Genomic DNA, 22,762 nt, shown 5'->3' on the forward strand with positions numbered 1-22,762 from the left:
CTTTATCCATTCATCTATCGATGGACATTTAGGTTGCTTCCAATTCTTGGCTATTGTAAAGAGTGCTGCGATAAACATAGGGGTGCATTGGTCTTTCTCATACTTGATTGCTGCATTCTTAGGGTAAATTCCTAGGAGTGCAATTCCTGGGTCAAATGGTAAGTCTATTTTGAGAATTTTGATGTACCTCCATACTGCTTTCCACAATGGTTGAACTAATTTACATTCCTACCAGCAGTGTAGGAGGGTTCCCCTTTCTCCACAGCCTCGCCAACATTTGTTGTTGTTTGTCTTTTGGATGGCAGCCATCCTTACTGGTGTGAGGTGATACCTCATTGTAGTTTTAATTTGCATTTCTCTGATAATTAGCGATGTGGAGCATCTTTTCATGTGTCTGTTGGCCATCTGTATTTCTTTTTTGGAGAACTGTCTGTTCAGTTCCTCTGCCCATTTTTTAATTGGGTTATTTGTTTTTTGTTTGTTGACGCGTGTGAGCTCTTTATATATTCTGGACATCAAGCCTTTATCGGATGTGTCATTTTCAAATATATTGTCACATACTGTAGGGTTCCTTTTTGTTCTATTGATGGTGTCTTTTGCTGTACAGAAGCTTTTCAGCTTAATATAGTCCCACTTGTTCATTTTTGCTGTTGTTTTCCTTGCCCGGGGAGATATGTTCAAGAAGAGGTCACTCATGTTTATGTCTAAGAGGTTTTTGCCTATGTTTTTTTCCAAGAGTTTAATGGTTTCATGACTTACATTCAGGTGTTTGATCCATTTTGAATTTACTTTTGTATATGGGGTTAGACAATGGTCCAGTTTCATTCTCCTACATGTAGCTGTCCAGTTTTGCCAGCTCCGTCTGTTGAAGAGACTGTCATTTTGCCATTGTATGTCCATGGCTCCTTTATCAAATATTAATTGACCATATATGTCTGGGTTAATGTCTGGATTCTCTAGTCTGTTCCACTGGTCTGTGGCTCTGTTCTTGTGCCAGTACCAAATTGTCTTGATTACTATGGCTTTATAATAGAACTTGAAGTTGGGGAGTGAGATTCCCCCATACTTTATTCTTCTTTCTCAGGATTGCTTTGGCTATTCAGGGTCTTTAGTGGTTCCATATGAATTTTTGAATTATTTGTTCCAGTTCATTGAAGAATGTTGCTGGTAGTTTCATAGGGATTGCATCAAATCTGTATATTGCTTTGGGCAGGATGGCCATTTTGACTATGTTAATTCTTCCCAGCCACAAGCATGGGATGCATTTCCATCTGTTAGTGTCCCCTTTAATTTCTCTTAAGAGTGACTTGTAGTTTTCAGAGTATAAGTCTTTCACTTCTTTGGTTAGGTTTATTCCTAGGTATTTTATTTTTTCTGATGCAATTGTGAATGGAGTTGTTTTCCTGATTTCTCTTTCTGTTGGTTCATTGTTAGTGTATAGGAAAGCCACAGATTTCTGTGTGTTGATTTTGTATCCTGCAACTTTGCTGTATTCCAATATCAGTTCTAGTACTTTTGGGGTGGAGTCTTTAGGGTTTTTTATGTACAGTATCATGTCATCTGCAAATAGTGACAGTTTAACTTCTTCTTTACCAATCTGGATTCCTTGTATTTTTTTGTTCTGTCCGAGTGCCATGGCTCAGACCTCCAGTACTATGTTAAATAACAGTGGGGAGAGTGGGCATCCCTTTCTAGTTCCCGATCTCAGAGGAAAAGCTTTCAGCTTCTCCCTGTTCAATATAATGTTGGCTGTGGGTTTTTCATAGATGGCCTTTATTATGTTGAGGTACTTGCCCTCTATTCCCATTTTGCTGAGTTTTTATCATGAATGGATGTTGAACTTTGTCAAATGCTTTTTCAGCATCTATGGAGATGATCATGTGGTTTTTGTCCTTTTTTTTGTTGATGTGGTGGATGATGTTGATGGACTTTTTCGAATGTTGTGCCATCCTTGCATCGCTGGGATGAATCCCACTTGGTCATGGTGTACGATCCTTTTGATGTATTTTTGAATTCGGTTTGCTAATATTTAGTTGAGTATTTTTGCATCTATGTTCATCAGGGATATTGGTCTGTAGTTTTCTTTTTTGGTGGGGTCTTTGCCTGGTTTTGGTATTAGGGTGATGTTAGCTTCATAGAATGAATTTGGGAGTATCCCCTCCTCTTCTTTTTTTGGAAAACTTTAAGGAGAATGGGTATTATGTCTTCCCTGTATGTCTGATTAAATTCTGAGGTAAATCCATCTGGCCCAGGGGTTTTGTCCTTTGGTAGTTTTTTGATTACCGCTTCAATTTCATTGCTGATAATTGGTCTGTTTAGATTTTCTGTTTCTTTCTGGGTCAGTCTTGGAAGGTTGTATTTTTCTAGGAAGTTGTCCATTTCTCCTAGGTTTCCCAGCTTGTTAGCATATAGGTTTTCATAGTATTCTCTAATAATTCTTTGTATTTCTGTGGGGTCCGTCATGATTTTTCCTTTCTCATTTCTGATACTGTTGGTTTGTGTTGACTCTCTTTTCCTCTTAATAAGTCTGGCTAGAGGCTATTTTGTTTATTTTCTCGAAGAACCAGCTCTTGGTTTCACTGATTTTTGCTATTGTTTTATTCTTCTCAATTTTATTTATTTCTTCTCTGATCTTTATTATGTCCCTCCTTCTGCTGACCTTAGGCCTCGTTTGTTCTTCTTTTTCCAATTTTGATAATTGTGACATTAGACCTTTCATTTGGGATTGTTCTTCCTTTTTTAAATATGCTTGGATTGCTATATACTTTCCTCTTAAGACTGCTTTTGCTGTGTCCCACACAAGTTGGGGCTTAGTGTTGTTATTGTCGTTTGTTTCCATGTATTGCTGGATCTCCATTTTGATTTGGTCATTGATCCATTGATTATTTAAGAGCATGTTGTTAAGCCTCCATGTGTTTGTGAGCCTTTTTGCTTTCTTTGTACAGTTTATTTCTAGTTTTATCCCTTTGTGGTCTGAAAAGTTGGTTGGTAGGATTTCAATCTTTTGGAATTTACTGAGGCTCTTTTTGTGGCCTAGTATGTGGTCTATTCTGGAGAATGTTCCATGTGCACTTGAGAAGAATGTGTATCCTGTTGCTTTTGGATGTAGAGTTCTGTAGATGTCTATTAGGTCCATCTGTTCTAGCATGTTGTTTAGTGCCTCTGTGTCCTTACTTATTTTCTATCTGGTGGATCTGTCCTTTGGAGTGAGTGGTGTGTTTAAGTCTCCTAGAATGAATGCATTGCATTCTATTTCCTCCTTTAGTTCTGTTAAGATTTGTTTCAGGTATGTTGGTGCTCCTGTATTGGGTGCATATATATTTATAATGGTTATATCCTCTTGTTGGACTGAGCCCTTTATCATTATGTAATGTCCTTCTTTGTCTCCTGTAACTTTCTTTATTTTGAAGTCTGTCTTGTCTGATACCAGAATTGCAACACCTGCTTTCTTCTCTTTGTTGTTTGCCTGTAATATCTTTTTCCATCCCTTGACTTTAAGTCTGTGCATGTCTTTGGGTTTGAGGTGAGTCTCTTGTAAATAGCATATGTATGGATCTTGCTTTTTTATCCATTCTATTACTCTGTATCTTTTGATTGGTGCATTCAGTCCATTTACATTTATGGTGATTATTGGAAGTTATGAACTTATTGCCATTGCAGACTTTAAGTTTATGGTTACCAAAGGTTCAGGGTTCGCTTCTTTACTATCTTACTGTTTAACTTAACTCGCTTGTTGAGCTATTATACACGCGGTCTGATGATTATTTATCTCCCTTCTTATTCCTCCTCCTCCCTTCTTCATATGTTGGGTGTTTTGTTCTGTGCTCTTTTTAGGAGTGCTCCCATCTAGGGCAGTCCCTGTAAGATGCCCTGAAGAGGTGGTTTGTGGGAGGCAAGTTCCCTCAACTTTTGCTTGTCTGGGAATTGTTTAATCCCTCCTTCATATTTAAATGATATTCATGCTGGATACAGTAGTCTTGGTTCGAGGCCCTTCTGTTTCATTGCATTAAGTATATCATGCCATTCTCTTCTGGCCTGTGTGGTTTCTGTTGAGAAGTCTGATGATAGCCTGATGGGTTTTCCTTTGTAGGTAACCTTTTTTTTCTCTCTGGCTGCCTTTAATACTTTGTCCTTGTCTTTGATCTTTGCCATTTTAATTATTATTTGTCTTGTTGTTGCCCTCCTTGGATCTCTTGTCATGGGAGTTCTGTGTACCTCTGTGGTCTGAGAGGCCATTTCTTCCCCTAGTTTGGGGAAGTTTTCGGCAATTATTTCTTCAAAGACACTTTCTATCCCTTTTTCTCTCTCTTCTTCTTCTGGTATTCCTTTAATGCATATATTGTTCCTTTTTGTTTGGTCACTGAGCTCTCTTAGAATTCTTTCATTCCTGGAGATCCTTTTATCTCTCTCTGCATCAGCTTCTCTGTGTTCCTGTTCTCTGTTTTCTAGACCATTAATGGTCTCTTGCATTTCGTCCATTCAGTTTTGAAGTCCTTCCAGAGCTTGTTTTATTTCTGTATTCTCCTTCCTTAGTTCTTGCATATTTCTCTGCAAATCCATCAGCATGGTTATGACTTTTGTTTTGAATTCTTTTTCAGGAAGACTGACTAAATCTATCTCCCCAGGTTCCTTCTCAGGGGAAGATGTAGCAGATGCCGAAGCTGTCTGGGTTGGTCTTGTCTGGATCATATTTTTTTGCCTTTTCATGTTGACAGGTGCTATTGACTGTCAGCTGGGAGGGCCAAACTTTTCACTTGCTACTGGCCTTTCTTTACTGGGACAACTGCGACCCCTAGTGGCTTGTGTTGGGTAATTGTGTGTAGGCTGGGTCTTTGTGTCTTGCCGGGCGAAGTGTAGGAATTTTCCTTTCTGCCTTTCTTTGGGCGTGTTTTGCCTTAGGCTGTTTCTCTGCTTTCGCAGTGCTGGGAGGGGTAATGGGCTGGGGGCGGGGGCTGTTTGGCTGTTTACCTCCGTGAGGGATCTCAGAGCTGTTGCCCATGGGGTTAGTGCACCCAGTTTTCCCTGTAATTTCCAGCCACTGGGCTGTGACCTGTGTTGTTTCCATCTAGCTGTTAAATCCCTGTCCCTTTAAGACTTTCAAAGAGCCCTGGCTTTTCTTTGTCACAGGGGCATCAGCTTCGGCACCCGCTCAGAGGTCTTGCCACCCTATTTCCCTAGTTTCCAGCCCTCCACGCATGCACTGTGTCTGCGCTCTGGTGCGGGTGGCTGGGGCTGGGTGTTTAGCAGTCCTGGGCTCCTTCTCCCTCCCTCCGGGAGCTGGGGGGAGGTGTGCTGGGGTCCTGCCGGCCGCGGCTTGTGTCTTACCCTTTCACCAGGCGCTGAGCTCTCGCACGTGTCAATGTAGTCAGGCTGTTGTCCTGTGTCTTCTGGTCTCTCTTTTAGGATTAGTTGTATTTGTTCTATTTTCAAAAATATATATGTTTTTGGGAGGAGATATCCACTGTCCTAATCACGCCGCCATGTTGGCTCCACCTCTAAGACACTCTTAAGAGAAGTTAAAGAGGACACTAACAAATGGAAACTCATCCCATGCTCTTGGCTAGAAAGAATTAATATCGTCAAAATGGCCATCCTGCCCAAAGCAATATACAGATTTGATGCAATCCCTATCAAATTACCAACAACATTCTTCAACGAACTGGAACAAATAGTTCAAAAATTCATATGGAAACACCAAAGACCCCGAAGAGCCAAAGCAATCCTGGGAAAGAAGAATAAAGTGGCAGGGATCTCACTGCCCAACTTCAAGCTCTACTACAAAGCCATAGTAATCAAGACAATTTGGTACTGGCACAAGAACAGAGCCACAGACCAGTGGAACAGATTAGAGACTCCAGACATTCACCCAAACATATATGGTCAATTAATATTCGATAAAGGAGCCATGGACATACAATGGGAAAATGACAGTCTCTTCAGCAGATGTTGCTGGCAGAACTGGATAGCTACATGTAAGAGAATGAAACTGGATCACTGTCTAACCCCATACACAAAAGTAAATTCAAAATGGATCAAACACCTGAATGTAAGGCATGAAACCATAAAACTCTTAGAAAAAAACATAGGCAAAAATCTCTTGGATGTGAACATTAGCGACTTCTTCATGAACATATCTCCCTGGGAAAGGAAAACAAAAGCAAAAATGAACAAGTGGGACTATATCAAGCTGAAAAGCTTCTGTACAGCAAAGGACACCATCAATAAAACAAAAAGGTACCCTACAGTATGGGAGAATATTTTCGTAAATGACAGATCCGATAAAGGCTTGATATCCAAAATATATAAAGAGCTCACGCTCCTCAACAAACAAAAAGCAAATAATCCAATTAAAAAATGGGCAGAGGAGCTGAACAGACAGTTCTCCAAAGAAGAAATTCAGATGCCCATCAGACACATGAAAAGATGCTCCACATCGCTAGTTATCAGAGAAATGCAAATTAAAACTACAATGAGATATCACCTCACACCAGTAAAGAGACCACCATCCAAAAGACAAACAATAACAAATGTTGGTGAGGTTGCGGAGAAAGGGGAACCCTCCTACACTGCTGGTGGGAATGTAAATTAGTTCAACCATTGTGGAAAGCAATACGGAGGTTCCTCAAAATGCTCAAAATAGACTTACCATTTGACCCAGGAATTCCACTTCTAGGAATTTACCCTAAGGATGCAGCACTCCAGTTTGAAAAAGACAGATCACCCCTATGTTTAATGGAGCACTATTTACAATAGCCAAGAAACGGAAGCAACCTAAGTGTCCATCAGTAGATAAATGGATAAAGAAGATGTGGTACATATACACAATGGAATATTATTCAGCCATAAGAAGAAAACAAATCCTACCATTTGCAACAACATGGATGGAGATAGAGGGTATTATGCTCAGTGAAATAAGCCAAGTGGAGAAAAACAAATAACAAATGATTTCACTCATCTGTGGAGTATAAGAAAAAAAGAAAAACTGAAGGAACTAAACAGCAGCAGAGTCACAGAACCCAATGGACTAACAGTTACCAAAGGGAAAGAGACTGGGGAGAATGGGAGGGTAGGGAGGGATAAGGGTGGGGAAGAAGAAAGTGGGTATTATGTTTAGCATGTATAATGTGGGGGTTGGGGGAAAGGGGAGGGCTTTGCAACAGAGAAGACCAGTAGTGATTCTACAACATCTTACTATGCTGATGGACAGTGACTGTAATGGGGTTTGTGGGGGGGACATGGGGTAGGGGAGGGTCTAGTAAACATAATGTTCTTCAAAAAAATAAAAATAATTATTTAAAAAAAAGAGGTTTGAGTAGATATTCTAATAAGTGGTGTGGTGACTCCATAATGTCATCAAAGACCCATAGCCCTTATCTTTCTGCCTCCAGTCTCAAGATCGCCTCATATTCATCAAGGGACCCCTGGAGCTCCAGTCACGACACCTGTGTTTGAAAAAGAAAGAAAAGGCGAGGAGAAAACTAAAATGGTGCTTGTTGAGTGACACAGATCTTTCCTAGGAGCTTTTGTAGAAACTCCAAGCAATGATTTTTGCTTGCATATCATTAGCCACTCTTACCTTAAAGGGAGACAGAAAAATGTCATTACATTTTGATTTTTTTCTGAATACATTGCTCTCCCTAGAAATATTAGTGGGAAAATGCATACTGGGTGGGCAATTTGCTGTGACTCAGGAGGACCCAAAAAATGCCCCAAATGTTCTACATTACAGTCCCTCAAGCTGAACTGGGCTTATTTGCTAACTGATTCATCATGTCTCAGCCTGTGGAGATTGTGAAAACCTGAAGTCCCTATTCTCCATATCAAGCTGGGCCCTTGCAAATGCTTTTGGGCTCTAATGTCTATGTCACTATTATAAATCAAATACTTGTGTAATTGTGATAACAGTCCTCTCAGTTGTCACTCCACTGCTTGGGCACCCAGTGCCAAAAAACCTTTTGAGATACACCTTTTCCTCTTTGGGTAGCTTTCGCTACTGAAAAGCTCTTCACTGCTGAAATCTTTGTCCAGTTTCTGTCTGCTGGAAGTCTGCTCCCTGGAATTATCTTCATCTTTTCCCCTCCTCATTATAGCCTTTCCAGCAGTTCAGAGCTCTCTGCCCATTCTACCCTGAGACTCAGGTTATCATAGCCTCCAATGTCTTTCCATTTTCTTCTGGCAATTCGGTTGCTGTCATCTCCTGGGGCCTATGTTTTCAGACTTGAATGTGTAGGAACCACCCATGGTTCTTGTTAAAGTGCAGGTCCTGTGTCAGTACATCTGGAATGGAGCCCGAGATGCCACCCTCCTGACATCTTCCCATGCGATGCACGTGCTACTGGTCCACAGCCCACACTTTGAGTAGCAAGTGCCCTCAGTCTTTCTGAATGTGGTTCCTCTTTTAACAGGTGGTAACCAAGCCTAACTAAGTTGGTATGGTCAGTTTACCATAGAGCAAGACTTTGACCTCCTTTATTCTAGAAGTTTTCATATACCTTTTAATGAAGTCTAAAGATTACATGGGCTTTTTTAGTAGCCCTCCCATATTATTCACTTAGCTGAACTTACTAAAACCTGTAAGTCTTTGTCCTACAGGCCACTGTTGTGCTCTGTCTCCCCGATCTTATACTTACAGTATAAGATGTAAACCTGTTGGTTTTTTGTTTTATTGTAAAACCTGATACTGATCCTTTTGAATTTCATCACGTTGGATTAGACTCATCCCTCAGGCCAGTTGAGATCACTTGGCATCTGTCATCCAGGGTATTTCCTGTCTCTTTTAGCTTAAGGGTTTCTAACAAACTTGATAGGCCTCTGTTTCTCCCTCTAATTCCACTGGACGCTTCTGTCCATTAACTGGAGTTCTTTGGTTTAAATTCTCCTTCATCTCATTCACAGTATATTGGGAGAGACCCTGAAGTTCACCTTACCTAAGTTCAAATATATGACTGCACTGGTTTTCACATAGAGGCAGAATTTATCACTCACATTAGAGGTGCCTAATTTTATTGTTATGTTAGAGGTTTTTAAGATGTGCATTGGCAGTCACTGATTGCAGATTATAATAGCTATTTATCATCAGGGATTTTTATCTCTGGGCTGTTCTTAACTCAGATAATTTTTAGAAATGCATTGATTTCTCTCCCACTGTTGTTTTCCCTTGGGATGTAGTCACTGTGTGTCCCTGGAAAGTGTTAGGGCCTGTAAAAAGCTGAAGAAACAGTCCTTACATTTTGTACCCCCAGAGTGTTCTCTTGAGAGTCTCACATCTTGACTAAAATGAAGTTTTATGCCCCGGTTGTGCTTGTCCCATCTGGATGTGACCTTCCATCCGGTTGGGCTGACTTCAACTGTGGCCTCTCCTTCCTTCCTCAAGTCCATTTCCCCCTCTTCTATGTGGTGGTCCCTGTGATCCCCGGCATAGCTGCCTTGTTTATATGTCTGACTGTTTTCCATACCACCTTGGGAGGAGGTGCTATTCATCTTCTCCATTTTACAGATGAGGAAATGCGTAGCCAGAGAGTATGACGAGACTCTCACTGGCAAAGTGTCATTGCTACACTGTGCATGTGACAGAAGTGTGAAAAACGTGTCTCTGAGATTAACTGGACTGTTGATCTCTGCTGATAATGGGAAAGTGATACACAGTGTGTTATTTCCTGTAACCTGCCAGGTTGAGTCACTCTCTTATGTACCCATGTGTTCACTCAGTAGCGCTGAGTCCCTGCTGTGTACCAAGCACTGGGCATGGAGAAGATGTGGCCTCAGCTCCCACAGAGCTGGATTTCATGGGTGAAGTCATGCCAAAATCCCATCCCTTTGTAATGAGAGTTTTAAGAGAAGTTTACATTTTCTTTCTCTTTCCCTTTCTTGACAGGTCTACATCCGGATAAAAGATGATGAATGGAATGTCTATAGGCGGTACACAGCGTTCAGGAGTTTGCACCACAAGTTACAGAACAAATACCCTCAAGTGAGGTCTTACAACTTCCCACCCAAAAAGGCCATTGGAAACAAGGTACCGTCACCGCGGGAAGCTAGGCAGCTCACGCACTAGTGCCTGCCTCAAGGCGCACTGTTTCTTCCTTGCTGCGTTATTTAATATACATGCTCCTGTGAACACGTAACTCAAAAATTGGTTAATATAAGGAAACAGGAACAAAAAAAATAGTCACCCATAACTCTACCACCTAAAGACAACCACATTATGCTTTTGTGCCTGGCCTCTTATTTCTCTAGGGCAGGGGTTGGCAAACTTGTTCTGTGAAAGGGCCAGGTAGTGAAGAGTGTTGGTTTTGCAGACCATACCATGTCAGCTGAAAATACTCAACTCTACCATTGTAGTATGAAAGCAGCCACAGACAGTATGGGCCCAAATGCACATGACTGTATACCAATAAAACTTTATTTATATGAACAGGTAGCAGCTGGACTCACCCTATGGGCATAGTTTGCCAACCTACATTCTGGACCAACGCAGATGTTTTCTAGTTGTCATGATACTTCATTAGAATTTGGAATGTGAGTTACTTCCCAAGAGAGCTTTCTCGGAGGAGCTTCTTGTGTGTGTGCTTGCAGACATTCTGGAGAAGGGCGGCTCCAGCCCTCCCCAAGCTTGCAGGTTGATTCGTAGTCATTCAGTCAGCAAGTGTTTATGGAGCATCAGTTATGTGTTACAGTGCAAGGGGCTGGAGTCCAGCACTGGAGCAGATGGGCCTGGACCTGTTGTGGGGGCCTGTTGGGTTGCTTGCCTCAGACAATTGGCATCATTTTGTCACCCATCATTTGCTTAGAGCAGCAGTTCTCCCATCTTGGCTGCACTGTGAATCACTTGGAGAGGTTTAAAAACTACTGAGGCCTGTCACTTCCCCATCACATTCAGGACCGAATTGCTTTGCAGTGAGGCCTGGGCCCTGCAGGACTTAGAAGCTCTCTAGGTGATTATAGTGTGCAGCCAAGATGCCGAACCCCTGGCTTCCAGCATCTTCAACAATTGCAATGTATTAACCAGCTTGGCAGGGACATTTCCATTAGTTGAGGTGAGCTCATGACCCTTCTCAGAACGTGAGACATCGGGCCTACTGTAAGAAGAATTCCTCTACTATCAGGTTCTCAAACTGTGGTCCTTGATCATCAGCATCAGCACCACCTGGGAGCTTGTTAGAAATACAGATTCTTACACTCCAACACATACCTACTGAAATACGAGATCCAGAGCTTGGGCCAGAAATCTGGGTTTCACTAGCCTTCTGGGTGGTGCTTATCCCCCAAGTGCTGGAAACTGGTGCTGTCATATTGACAAAGCCCTGTGGTAGATTCCATGGGCACTGAATTTCCTGGTTTCTTTCTTGAATTTCAACACCTGCTATGATTTCCTTTGATCTTTAACACAGAAAACCAGAGTTAGAGTTCCCAAACCCATTCCCATCCCTTGGGAATTCCATAGGGAAAAGTAATACTGACTGTTACATTGATATGTTTGTAGATTTCTGTGGTGGTTAAACCAGAATAGAAATCGGATCATGGCAGGGTCTGTTGGTTCTTAATTTAAACCATTATAAAGCAGGTTTGTCTGAGGCCTAGAACAAATCTGTCATTCCATTTTTTTCTGTTGAAGTGGAGGTGAGCCCATAAAAAAACAGAAGACTTGGAAATTCTATACTTGTTCGTAGAAAGGAGTATTCTTGTGAAAAGAGGGGAGAAAATTATGTACTGATACAATTTAATGACTTGCAGGCTCATACAAACCTTGAGACCCATCCAGGCTCATACAAATCATTGGGACCCCAATGTGGTAAAACAAAATTCTGCGTAATGAACGTATTATTATAAAATATTTTTATTTGCAGAAAGCAATACACTGAAGCAGCCCTTCCATGACACCTTCATCAGGCAACTCAGCCTGTCTGTATCTTGCGAAGGGAAATTAGGACACGGCTGAACCAGGGACATTCAGATGGTGAACTGTCTTGTATTATGTACTGTGGCTGCCATAACAAGTCACCACACATAGAGTGGTCTAAAAGAATGCAAATTGATTATTTTACCGTTCTGGAGGTCAGAAGTCCAAAATTGGTCTCACTGGGTTAAAATGAAGGTTTTGGGGGTTTGGGGGTGCTGGCTCTTTTTGGTGGCTCCAGAGGAGAGTCCCTGCCTTGCCTTTCCCAATGTCTAGAGGCACCTGTATTCTTGACCTTGTAGTCCCCTCTGTCTTCAAAGCCAGCAGTCACAGTGCTCTGACCTCTGCGTCCCTCAGCAGTCACATCCCCTCCGACTCCTCTTCCTCTTAGCAGGGCCCTAATGATCCAGATAACCCAGGGTGATCTCCTCTCTCGAGATCCCTAACATAATCACACCTGCCAAGTCCTTGGGTCGTGTAAGGTAATATGCACAGGTTCTGGGATTAGAATATGGATGTCTTTGGGGGCCACATGTGGCTGAATGCTTTCTCTGCAGCTCCGTCCGACTCCCTCCCCACCTCCATCTCTCTGAGCCTTATAACACAAAACATACATAAGATGAGACAGACTTCCCAAGAGCTGCCCTAGGAGCCAGGACTGTGAGTGGGCCCCTGCCCAAGATGTGCACCTGCAGCCCTGCCGTGAGTCCCCCCATCCTTGTCAACCGGGGGCTGACCTGCAGCTGCAGTGGCCTGTGTCAGCATGGGAGTGTCTGTCCCTGCCCCATGTGGTCCTGTTTGCAAATAAACAAGCTTGGGAATTAAAGATGCTACTTCGGTGGGCCTGGCCAGCAATGACTGCCTTGCACAAATGCTTTGGCTGGCTGGCTGTTTACTAGACATTCAATCCTGCTCCCCATGGTCGGGGTGGAACTGATTGCTTCCTCTGTGGCTCAGGAAGCTGACAGCTCATGAGCAGCCAAGGGGCCTCTGCCTCTGTCTAGCCTGTATGGCCCTTTAACTTGTAATTGGCTTGTTGCCTCTGATTCCCTCCCTCCCACCCAACATTTGGCTAAGATGTACCCACTTCTCCTCATTCACTTTGGCTGCTGCCCAGGACAGATCTGAGCATCCATCTGCTTTTCAAGGGCAGACTGAGTCAGCCTGTAGGACTTCAGTGCCCACCAGAGGCTACCCATGGACTCTGTTGGCTGGCACCAACATCTCTGGGCTTAAAGGCTCAGGACCCCTGCTTTGATACCTTGAAGGCAATTTATAGAGTTTTATTTCTAAGTTGGCCCAGAAAAATCAACCACATCAGAATATTTCTTTGATTGGGTCACTTCAAAAATGTCTCATTTGCTACTTGTACCATTAAGGCACACAGCCACGTCATCTTTGGGTGGATTGAGTTACCTGTACCTGCCACTCTAAACCTTAGACTTGCCAAATGATTCACTCCAGAATCTGCAGACCTGGACAGTATTCCAGGAGATGGTATAGTTTAGCTTTTTAAAAATTTTCAGATGAGTATGTTTCTAGCCTGAATTTCTAGATATTTCTCCATCAGTGCCTCTGCTGTTGATGATCTGCCAGTTTTAGAATTAAAGTGTGATCCTGACCCAAGTAGTTGTTGTTTTTATTGGTAAAGTTAGCACATTGTATAGTTGGTGGGTGCAGGATTTATTTTCACCAAAGAACTTCTCTTGCCTCAACACTCCATGCATGTGCTTGACTGTAAATGCACAGGGCGTTCATGTGCCTCATGAAGCCTAAATAATGTTCAAGTCATTTCCCAAATATCAGTCTGCTCCATGAAGCTTACTCCTTTGTAGCTGAGTCAAGCCACAGCAGTTGTATTTTAGAGTTACTCATTGACTTTGAAATACCACAGGCTTGGGGCCTGTATCTAGGATAGTCTTGGTTAGGCTGAGGTAACATTCCCATGGTCTTGGCAGTCGAAGGTGTGTTTTTGGTTCATGCTCTGTGTCCATCATGGGTTGGCTGGGAGCCATGCTAGGCTGCTGCCAGCTCCTCTCTATGTGTTGCCACAACTGTGGTAACAGGAGCAAGGGATGGGGCAGATTGGACCCTGGCTCTTAGAGCTTCTGTCTGGAAGTGTTACATGTCAATTATACTCATATTTCACAGACCAAAGCAAATTATGTGGCTGTGCCTGATGACAAGGGGGCAAAGGAATCCACTCTGCCATGCACCCAGAGGAGGACCAGAATCTCTACAAACTGCCCCCATTGCCCCCGTGAGGGTAGTGTTTCTCTTGAGCCCCATTTTGAGCAGGATTGAGAGGATAAGGTAGTATAGTTAGACCAGTCCCAAAGTGGTGTGAGGGTACTGGGGTCCCTCCTCGCGGGTAGTCCCAGTCAAGCGGGTGCCAGTCCATTCCACTCAGGGTGTCCTAACCCAGCCCCTGTTGTCTCTGGCACAGGCAGCTATGATGGCCACCCTTCTCCATGCCTGCCTGCTTGCAGTCCATTTTCCACGCTGTAGCCACAACGAGGCTTGTGCAACATAAATCAAATGGTGTCGCTGTTGATTAAACCTCTCTGGTGGCACCCATAGCAATTAATTTAGGACTCTTACTATGGATTTCAAGGTATCCCCTCCCCTATCTCATCCCACGCCCCCCGACCTTCCCTGCAGCCCCAGCCATTCTGACCTTGGACTTCCACACTGTTCTCACCTCTGGCCTGTGCCCTGCTGGTCCCTCTGCCTGGAACAGCTTATCCCCATCTCTGCATGGACAGCCCTTCCAGTTCGTTAGACCTCAACTCAAGTTCCACCGCTTCAGAGAGAGGCCTTTCCTGACTGCTCTCACCAGTGGCACCCCTTCAGCCACCCATTATTCTCTCTTAATTTCCTCCTTGCACATACCATCAATAGAAATGACTTATTTGGGTACTTGAGTATTAGCTCTCTCTGCACTGAATGAAAGCTCATGAAACAGCCTTGCTTCTCTCCACTGCTCTCTCCCCAGCTCCTCAAAGAGTACCTGACATCCCAGAGATACTGATGGCCTGAATTAATGAATAGAAATTAAATGGAAAACTTTCCCTTTTGTTTTCTTTTTCACTTCACTGTGTCTCGGCACAAATTCAAAAAACTCTAAATTCCAAAAGCAAATAGAATAACCTCCAGGGTGACTTGGGAGGCAGTTCTCACCCTACCGTGAGTGAGTACTTTTTGCAGGAAGGGCAGGAGTTGGGCAAACCTTTGGAGGCAGGACAGGTAACTCCCTAATGGTCCGGGGCAGTTGCCTGGAAAGCTCCCTGTCCAAGTAGACTCTTCCAATGTGAGGACGTAGGTAAAAGATTCGTTTTTGATGATGCTACTAAAATTCTACATTATTGCTCAGCGAGCAAATGAGAATTGGGTCTGTCATTCCTTCTCGGGATAATAGTCTCTGAGAGTTCATTTGGCATTAAGGCAAGGCAAATTGCTTTCCCCCGAGCCACAGATAATTCAACTTGTTGGAGAAATTATGCATAAAATCCTCATTAAAAACACATACACCAGTGTGGCAGAGGAACTGACTGGCACTCGCTGAGCTGTGGAAAGCACCTTTGCAGTCCCCTGAGAGGCATGCAGGCTGAATGCAGCCCTGGGGAAGGTAGGACTCCAGCAGAGGGACACAGAGAGGGCCAGGTGAGTGAGTATCTGGAAGAACGCCAAAGCTGATTAATTCTTCCCTTTGGCAAACACTTATCCCAGAGCGCAGGGGGTCATGCTCCGTTTTGGGGAGACAAAGTTGATCTCAAGTCTGGTCTCTGCCTTCAGGAAGTTTATGCTCTTCAGGGAGAAAGACAGGTGAATCGATTCTCACAGAGGAGTCCTGGGAGCTAGGGGAGGAATGGGGCAAAGCTGCTGTCTGCAGCAGGCGGAACACTCAGCGGGCCTGCAGCAGTCCTGGTGCTGATCCTGCACCAGCTGGGAAAGGAGGGTCACTTGCTTTTTCCATACACCTTGTATTCATTTCCTGTGCTGCTGGAAGAAATGACCACAAACCTAGTGGCTTTGACAACACAAATTTATTATAGTTCAGTAGATGAGAAATCAACACAGGTCTCACTGGGTTAATGTCAAGGTGTTAGCAGGGCTGGGTTTCTTTCTCAATTCCTTTCCTTTTTCAGCCTCCGCAGACCTCCCATCTTCCTTGGCTTGTGGCCCCTTCCTCTGTCTTCAGTGCTGCATCTCTCTAACCATTCTTCAGCAGTCACATGTCTTCCTCCGACCACCGCAGGGAAAGGCTCTCCCCTTTGAAGGAGTGTGAGTAGGCTGGGCCCACCCGGATAACCCAAGATACTCTCTTCATCTTAAGGTCCCCATCTCAAGGTCTCAGTCCCCTCAGCAGTCCCTTTGCCATGTAAGATAGTGCACCACAGGTCCCGGGGATCTAGGCCCAGGCATGTTGGTGAAGGGGCATTCTTCTAGTACCCCATAGAAGTATCACTGTTGTCTCATTTACAGATGGGGAAACTGAGGCACAGGGAGGTGGAGTGACTTGTCCAAGGTCATTTCACTGGGCAGTGTCAAGGTGATGTGTGCGCCAGGCAGATGGTCTGCAGGGCCCTAGCCTTCACCCTTTGACACACGGAGATCTGCTGCAGAGCACCCTGGAGGGCAGATGAGGTTAGGTAATCACCAGTTGGCGGACATTGCCATTGCCTCTGTAAGTCAGCTCCTTAGCCTTGGTGCTATAGACATCAGGGAGCAGGTGAAGCCAGGGGTTCCGGCTGCCTCTCCCTGCTGCTGAATGTGCACCCTCACCACCACCCACTCTCACTTAGGGGCCACATTAGAGCTGGGAGCTGCTGCCCTCAGAGCCAGTCCTCCAGTGCATGAACACTTTTCTGGAAAACCCAAGTGTATGTGCAGGTATTGACTCATTCATTCATTCCCTTATGCACTTGCACATTAAACACGATTTTGCCAGCTCTGAGAGTCAGAAAAAAAGAAATAAAAGGAAGGAAAAAGTTCCTACTGCTTCACTAGTTGTGTGGCCTTGGGCAAGTTATTTGACCTCTCTGTGCCTCAGTTTCCCCTTCTATATAGACACGGGACTTCCTTCCTAGTGTTGTTATGAGGACTTAAGGCAATTAACAGTTGTAAAGTTCTCAGGTTTGTTAAGGAGGCCTACTGGCTGGTAGTGAGCCAGAGCAAGCTGACATGTAAGTGTGTCTTCACCATGGAGGATGTGGGGACGCTGAGCCCATGCAGTGGTCAAGCCTGACACACCCTGCGTTTCTGTGTACAGTAAGACCAGCCATCCTGGGCCAGGTTTGTCATGCACCCCGGGCTCTGTATTCATTTTCTTATAATGCAATTCTGTCAAGCCCATGTAAGTCATCCTGTAGAGGAAAAAACTGGGCTTGGAGGCTATAAGCATCCTGCCCAGCATCAGGTAGCTCGTACCAGGTACTGAGTCAGACTTGTGCTAATGCCACTGTTCCACCTGCCCCTTCTTCAAAGAGCTCCATAAAGCCATGCCCAAATCTGGGAGCTGCAGGAAGTCACATATGAGGCAGGTTTCTTTGTGGAAATGCAAGATTTCAGGACATTCTGCCAGAAATATATTCGTGTGGAAGAGGATCTACAAGACAGTGCAAATTCCCCACCCTCTTGGAACAGAGACATAGGTGTGCAAACATAGGTCTCTCCCTACGAGGGTGACCACTATCCCCAAAGCTGAAGGTTTTCCAGAGAGAAATTTGGGAGAAAAAAGGAGCTCCAACCGAATGAAGCCATAAATGCCTGCTTGTTTCTCATTTGACACTCTGCCAACCACTGTGTAAATACTTAATGTATTAAGCAAGAAGAAGAGAGAAAATGGGTTCATTATACATCACACATTCGTTTCTCTTTAATATAGTAAAAGCTTCTTAAGATATTTTCCAGGAGAACAGTTGCTAAAGTCATCTTGCCAAAAAAATTGTCTCAGGAGAAAGACACTGATGAGCCTCAGACTTAGAATATGTGGCTGCACATATGCAAATATGTATATATGTTAAATAAATGGAGGTTTCTCTAGCATCAAATTAAAATCCAATTAAAAAATCAAGGTCATTTCATAAACAAATAATCCAGAGCCAGCAACTAGAAGTGTCTATGCTGCTCTGTTCCCATCTTGCGTGTCTTCTGCGGGAAGCTCAGGGAGAGGCTGACGCCCGGAAAAGCATCTTGGCCATCTCAGTCACAGACTGTGCAGGTCCCACCGCCCTCCAGGAAGCCTCCCCCAAATTCAGTGTCAGCTGTCCCTCTGCCCGTTCCTTTCTCAGACTCCCTCACAGCACCTGATCTTAGTTATCTCCCCACACTGCCCCCATGGATCAGCAGAACCAGGCCTATTTGTCTGTCTTTGCATCATCTGACACAGTGCCTGGCAGGCATTGAGGAAAATGTGTGTGAGGCACAAATGCACTCAAGCTATTGTAGATATTGGTGTGTGAAAGAGTGTTGAGTGGTTGCTAATTCCCTTTCTCCCCAATTCCTTGATGGCTTTAACTTACAGGTCTTTGAAAACTGCCCACAGAAAGATGCTCAGGCCTTGACTGCTCACTGGGTATTAATGCAACCCTCCGAATATTTGCAGGGCACTCTACAAAGACTTTGCATCAGCCCTTCCTGGTGACAAGGATGAGTTACTGACACATCTGGGATCCCAGTTCACCACCCTGGGACCCCAGATGCTCCCCCCTTCACTCATCTCAGGCTAGCTGGGGCCTGTAAAGCAGCAGGGTTGAATCCATTGGTTTGGAAATTGACATGATTTATAAGATACTTGACTCTCTGCTGGGCATTAAGTGTTGTCCAAAATATTTCTGAGGCTGTTAAATTACTTGTAATGTCATTATTTAATCTCTTCTCCTAGCTCGAAAGGCCTTGTGAATATACTAAACCCACCTCATATCTGTGTTTTCCCCTCACATTTTTGGACAACTGATTAAAATTGCAACTGAAAAGAGTACTTCTCAGCTCTTACTCTCTTCTCGAATAATTGAGAATAATTGTCACCTTCCCCTTCAGTGCCAACATTAATATCTGAGGACAGTGCATTGCAGTCTCAGTTCATCTTTAGCAAGCTAGCAAAAGACAGTTTTAGTTTCTTGAGTTGCCACCACTTTAGCTGTTTCTCCACCAAATCTTGGGGTTGCAGAATCCCTGGTGTCTGGGGGAAGCTGTCCCCTTACCCTCAGCTCTCCACAGCTTCACAGGCCACATGCACTTTTAGGAGCCATGAAATGCTGAGGTTAAGAGTTTGGGCTTAACAGTAGCAGCTCACTGGCCTCCATTTAGATCCTCTCTCTGGTACACAGTGGCCTCGTGACAGTACAATGAGATGCTGCAGGTTAGCTGTTCAGCACAGCACCTGCATATCCTGAACCCTCAAACACTAGCGTAAAAGAATAGGGTCTACAGAGAAGCCTCGTTAATTTGATTTCCATTCTTTTGTCTTTGCAGTAACACCAACGTAGATGCATGCTTGATCCTTCTTTCTTCTCTGCTGTCTTCTCTCTCCCTTTTTATTTCTCATTATGGTGGTATTTCTTTTTCCTTTCTTTAAGTTATTTTTTAAAATTTAAATATGACATACCTCTAGTCTTAAGTGTACAACTTGATGGATTTTCACAAAATGAACACACCTATGCAACAGTATGAAGACCAAGAACTACACATCAGCAGAACACCAAGCTGCCGCTTGTCACTCTCTCCCCACGAGCGTGACCACTATCCTGATTCCTAACCCACAGATTCGTTTTGTCTGTTTTAGCACTTTACACAAATGGGATTATTTAGCATGGACTTCTTTGTGTCTTGCTTCTTTCTTGCCTCATCATGTCTGTGAGATTTATCCACAAAGTTGCAAGTAATTTTTCAATGCTGTATAGTATTCCATTGTATGAATATACCACGATTTATTTATTTTCACTGTTGATAGATGTTTGTGTGGTTTCCGGTTTGGTGCGATTACACATAGTGCTATAATGAAATTGTTGCATATGTCTTCTGGTGACCATAAGCCCTGACTTCTGTGCACCTGATTCCTAACCCACAGATTCGTTTTGTCTGTTTTAGCACTTTACACAAATGGGATCATTTAGCATGGACTTCTTTGTGTCTTGCTTCTTTCTTGCCTCATCATGTCTGTGAGATTTATCCACAAAGTTGCAAGTAATTTTTTAATGCTGTATAGTATTCCATTGTATGAATATACCACAATTTATTTATTTTCACTGTTGATAGATGTTTGTGTGGTTTCCGGTTTGGTGTGATTACACATAGTGCTATAATGAAATTGTTGCATATGTCTTCTGGTGACCATAAGCCCTGACTTCTGTGCGCCTGTACTTAGGAATGGAATTGCTGGGTCACAGGGCATGAATGTTTCCTGATAGTAGATCCTGCCAAAGAGTTTCCCAAGTGCTTATACCGCAACATATGGCTATCCAGGGGTGATTTCTTAAGGGGGGGAAAACCACAAAGAATAAGATAAGGACCCATATTCCTACCACCTAGAATTAACAGCTGTTCACATTTTGTCATATTTGCTTCCAAGCCGTTAAAAATTTATTATGAAATGTTTCAAATATGCCCCAGAATACACAGAAAAATATAATGAACACAGATGTATCATCATCCTGATTTAATAAATGTGTTTGGAAATTAAACATTACAGATACAGCTGAATCCTCTTCATATTCTCCCTCCCAAAGGGAACCATTTTGTGGAGTTACTGTGTGTCCTTCCTGTCTGTGGTTTTATACTTTTATTATATATGTTTATGAAGTTTTGTTTTTTTAATTACTTCACACAAATGATATTAGTCTTTATGTATCTTTTCACAGCCTATATAGTTTCACCAGTATTACCTTTTTGAGATTTCTGTATTTGGCTACACGGCATTCTAATTCATGAACTTTAACTGCTGTACTACTGATATTCTATTGTACGAATATCAGTGTTATACTTGTCCTCCCTTTGATGGGCAGTTGCGTTTTTTACAGTTGTTCCCTATTCAGACAGTGGTGTGGTGAGCCTCCCGTGGCCATGTAAGGGTGCACCTGTTTCTCCAGGTTGTATACCAATGACTGAGCTCCTGGCTCATAGAGCATGCTTATCTTCAATGCTCCTGGCTATTGCCAAACTGCTGTCCAAAGTGGTGGCACCAGTTGTTCCCTTACAGCCAGGTGGATGAGAGTTCCCAGTGTTTCATGTTCTCAGCAGCCTGTGGCACCAGTAGACTCAGGATTTATTCAGGCTTTGCTAGTGTGGTGGCTGTGAAACAGGATCTCATCGTGGCTGGAGTTCATATTGGCCCGATAAGTGACAGAGCTGGAGATCTGGTCCTGTTCTTTCATCATTCAGATTTCCCCTTCCCTTCCCTACCTGTTTGTATCCTTTGGGCATTCTTTCACTGGGGTTCTTGTGTACTTTTTCTGACTGGTTTCTAGGGTCTTTTTATGTTTCTGGATGCCAACCTTTGTGCATTCTTTGAAAAATGTACAATTTTTGCATCCCCCTCCAAGAAACTGCTCTTGCTCCCTTCACAAGGAAGCCCCTGCCTCTCCTTCCTCCTTGTGCTGCCTGCAAACCTAGCATCCATTTCCCCCCAGTGCCCACACTACGTGTCTGCCTTCTTGCTACACTGTTTTCCGGAGGAGCAATGACCTCTCCTCAGGCTCTCCACACCAAGACACTGGCAGAGTGTCCCCCATCAGTGGGGGCTGTGTCAGTGCATGCTCACATGAGAAAACATTAGGCCCAGGTTGTGCTCTTTAATGCAGACCCAGAATGCATCCACTCCACAGCTCTACCTCTGAGAAGGGGCTCAGAAATCTTAGAGGGTCCTGGAAGCATCGGACACAATTTCCTTGGCTTGTTTGGAGAGCTGGTCTTCTCTACCACTTCCCACTATGTTAAACTTAGCCACCCCCTTGGAACTTTCTCATCATTTAATTTCTCAGCTCTTCTGCCTTCTGAGGGGAAGTGAAATTCTTTTTTGTAATGAGTTTAGAAGCTTTTTTGTGTTAAGTGCCTGGTCCTCATAAGCCCAGGAAAATGGAACTGTTTTGTATCATAAAGGGGCCTTTGATACTGCTTTTTAGCTCTCTCTGGTGAACTGGGCAGCCTTATTATTAGCAGCAGGAAATAAATAAGCCCTTCTTCACATCAGCAGTGCTATTTTACTAAGAATAGAACTATTTATTGAGGGCTAACTACATGCCAGGCATGCCGCCAAGGGCTTTGCCGCACACTCATTTAAATCTCCCAGCATCCTGTAGTCGAGGAGTTATTATCCCTGCCTCACCTCGTACCTCAGTACAGGGCCAACTCTTAGATTGTGAGTCTCCCAAATTCCTCTTTGCCTCAGGGCCTTTGCACATGCAGTTCCTTCTAGAACACTCCATCCCCAACCCTTCCTGTGGCTGGTCCTTCCTCATCTGTCCGGTCTCAGCTTAAATTCTACCTCTTCAGAAAATCCTTTCCCAATTGCCCAGGATAAATTATGTCCCTTCCATTTGTGAGCTTTCTTAGCCCTGTTTGTTCCCTTTGTAACAGTAGCACTTTTGGTGATAGTAAATTTGTTTAAATGTGGTAGTGGTAGGGGGGAGCCATTGAAGGGTGTTGAAGCAGAGGAATGGCAAGCCTGGATCTGTATTTTGGAGACATCACTGCCATGTGGAGGAAGGTTTGTTGGGGTAAGCAGGGAGACCCATGCCAGGGTGTGGGCAGAAGACGGCCACCTGATGCCTGTGAGGTTGGGGGCAGTGCAGAGCCACTGAGGACTGAGAGTGTCACTTGCAGGCCTGCAAATGTGGGGTCCAAGAGACCAAGTCTTACATAAAAGAC

General features: G+C 43.8%; 1 protein-coding gene across 3 annotated transcripts in view; it reads left to right on the forward strand.

The window, feature by feature from the left end:
- Positions 1–22,762, forward strand: part of LOC108401178 (sorting nexin-29) — a 585,108-nt gene that overhangs the window by 489,365 nt on the left and 72,981 nt on the right. For all 3 annotated transcript variants that reach the window (XM_073215554.1, XM_073215556.1, XM_073215553.1), the window contains one exon: positions 9,875–10,015. In XM_073215554.1, coding sequence (XP_073071655.1) covers positions 9,875–10,015 — 141 coding nt within the window. The remainder of the gene's footprint in view (positions 1–9,874; positions 10,016–22,762) is intronic.

Source organism: Manis javanica, chromosome 10 (genome assembly GCF_040802235.1).
Source record: "Manis javanica isolate MJ-LG chromosome 10, MJ_LKY, whole genome shotgun sequence".
Lineage (NCBI taxonomy): Eukaryota > Metazoa > Chordata > Mammalia > Pholidota > Manidae > Manis > Manis javanica.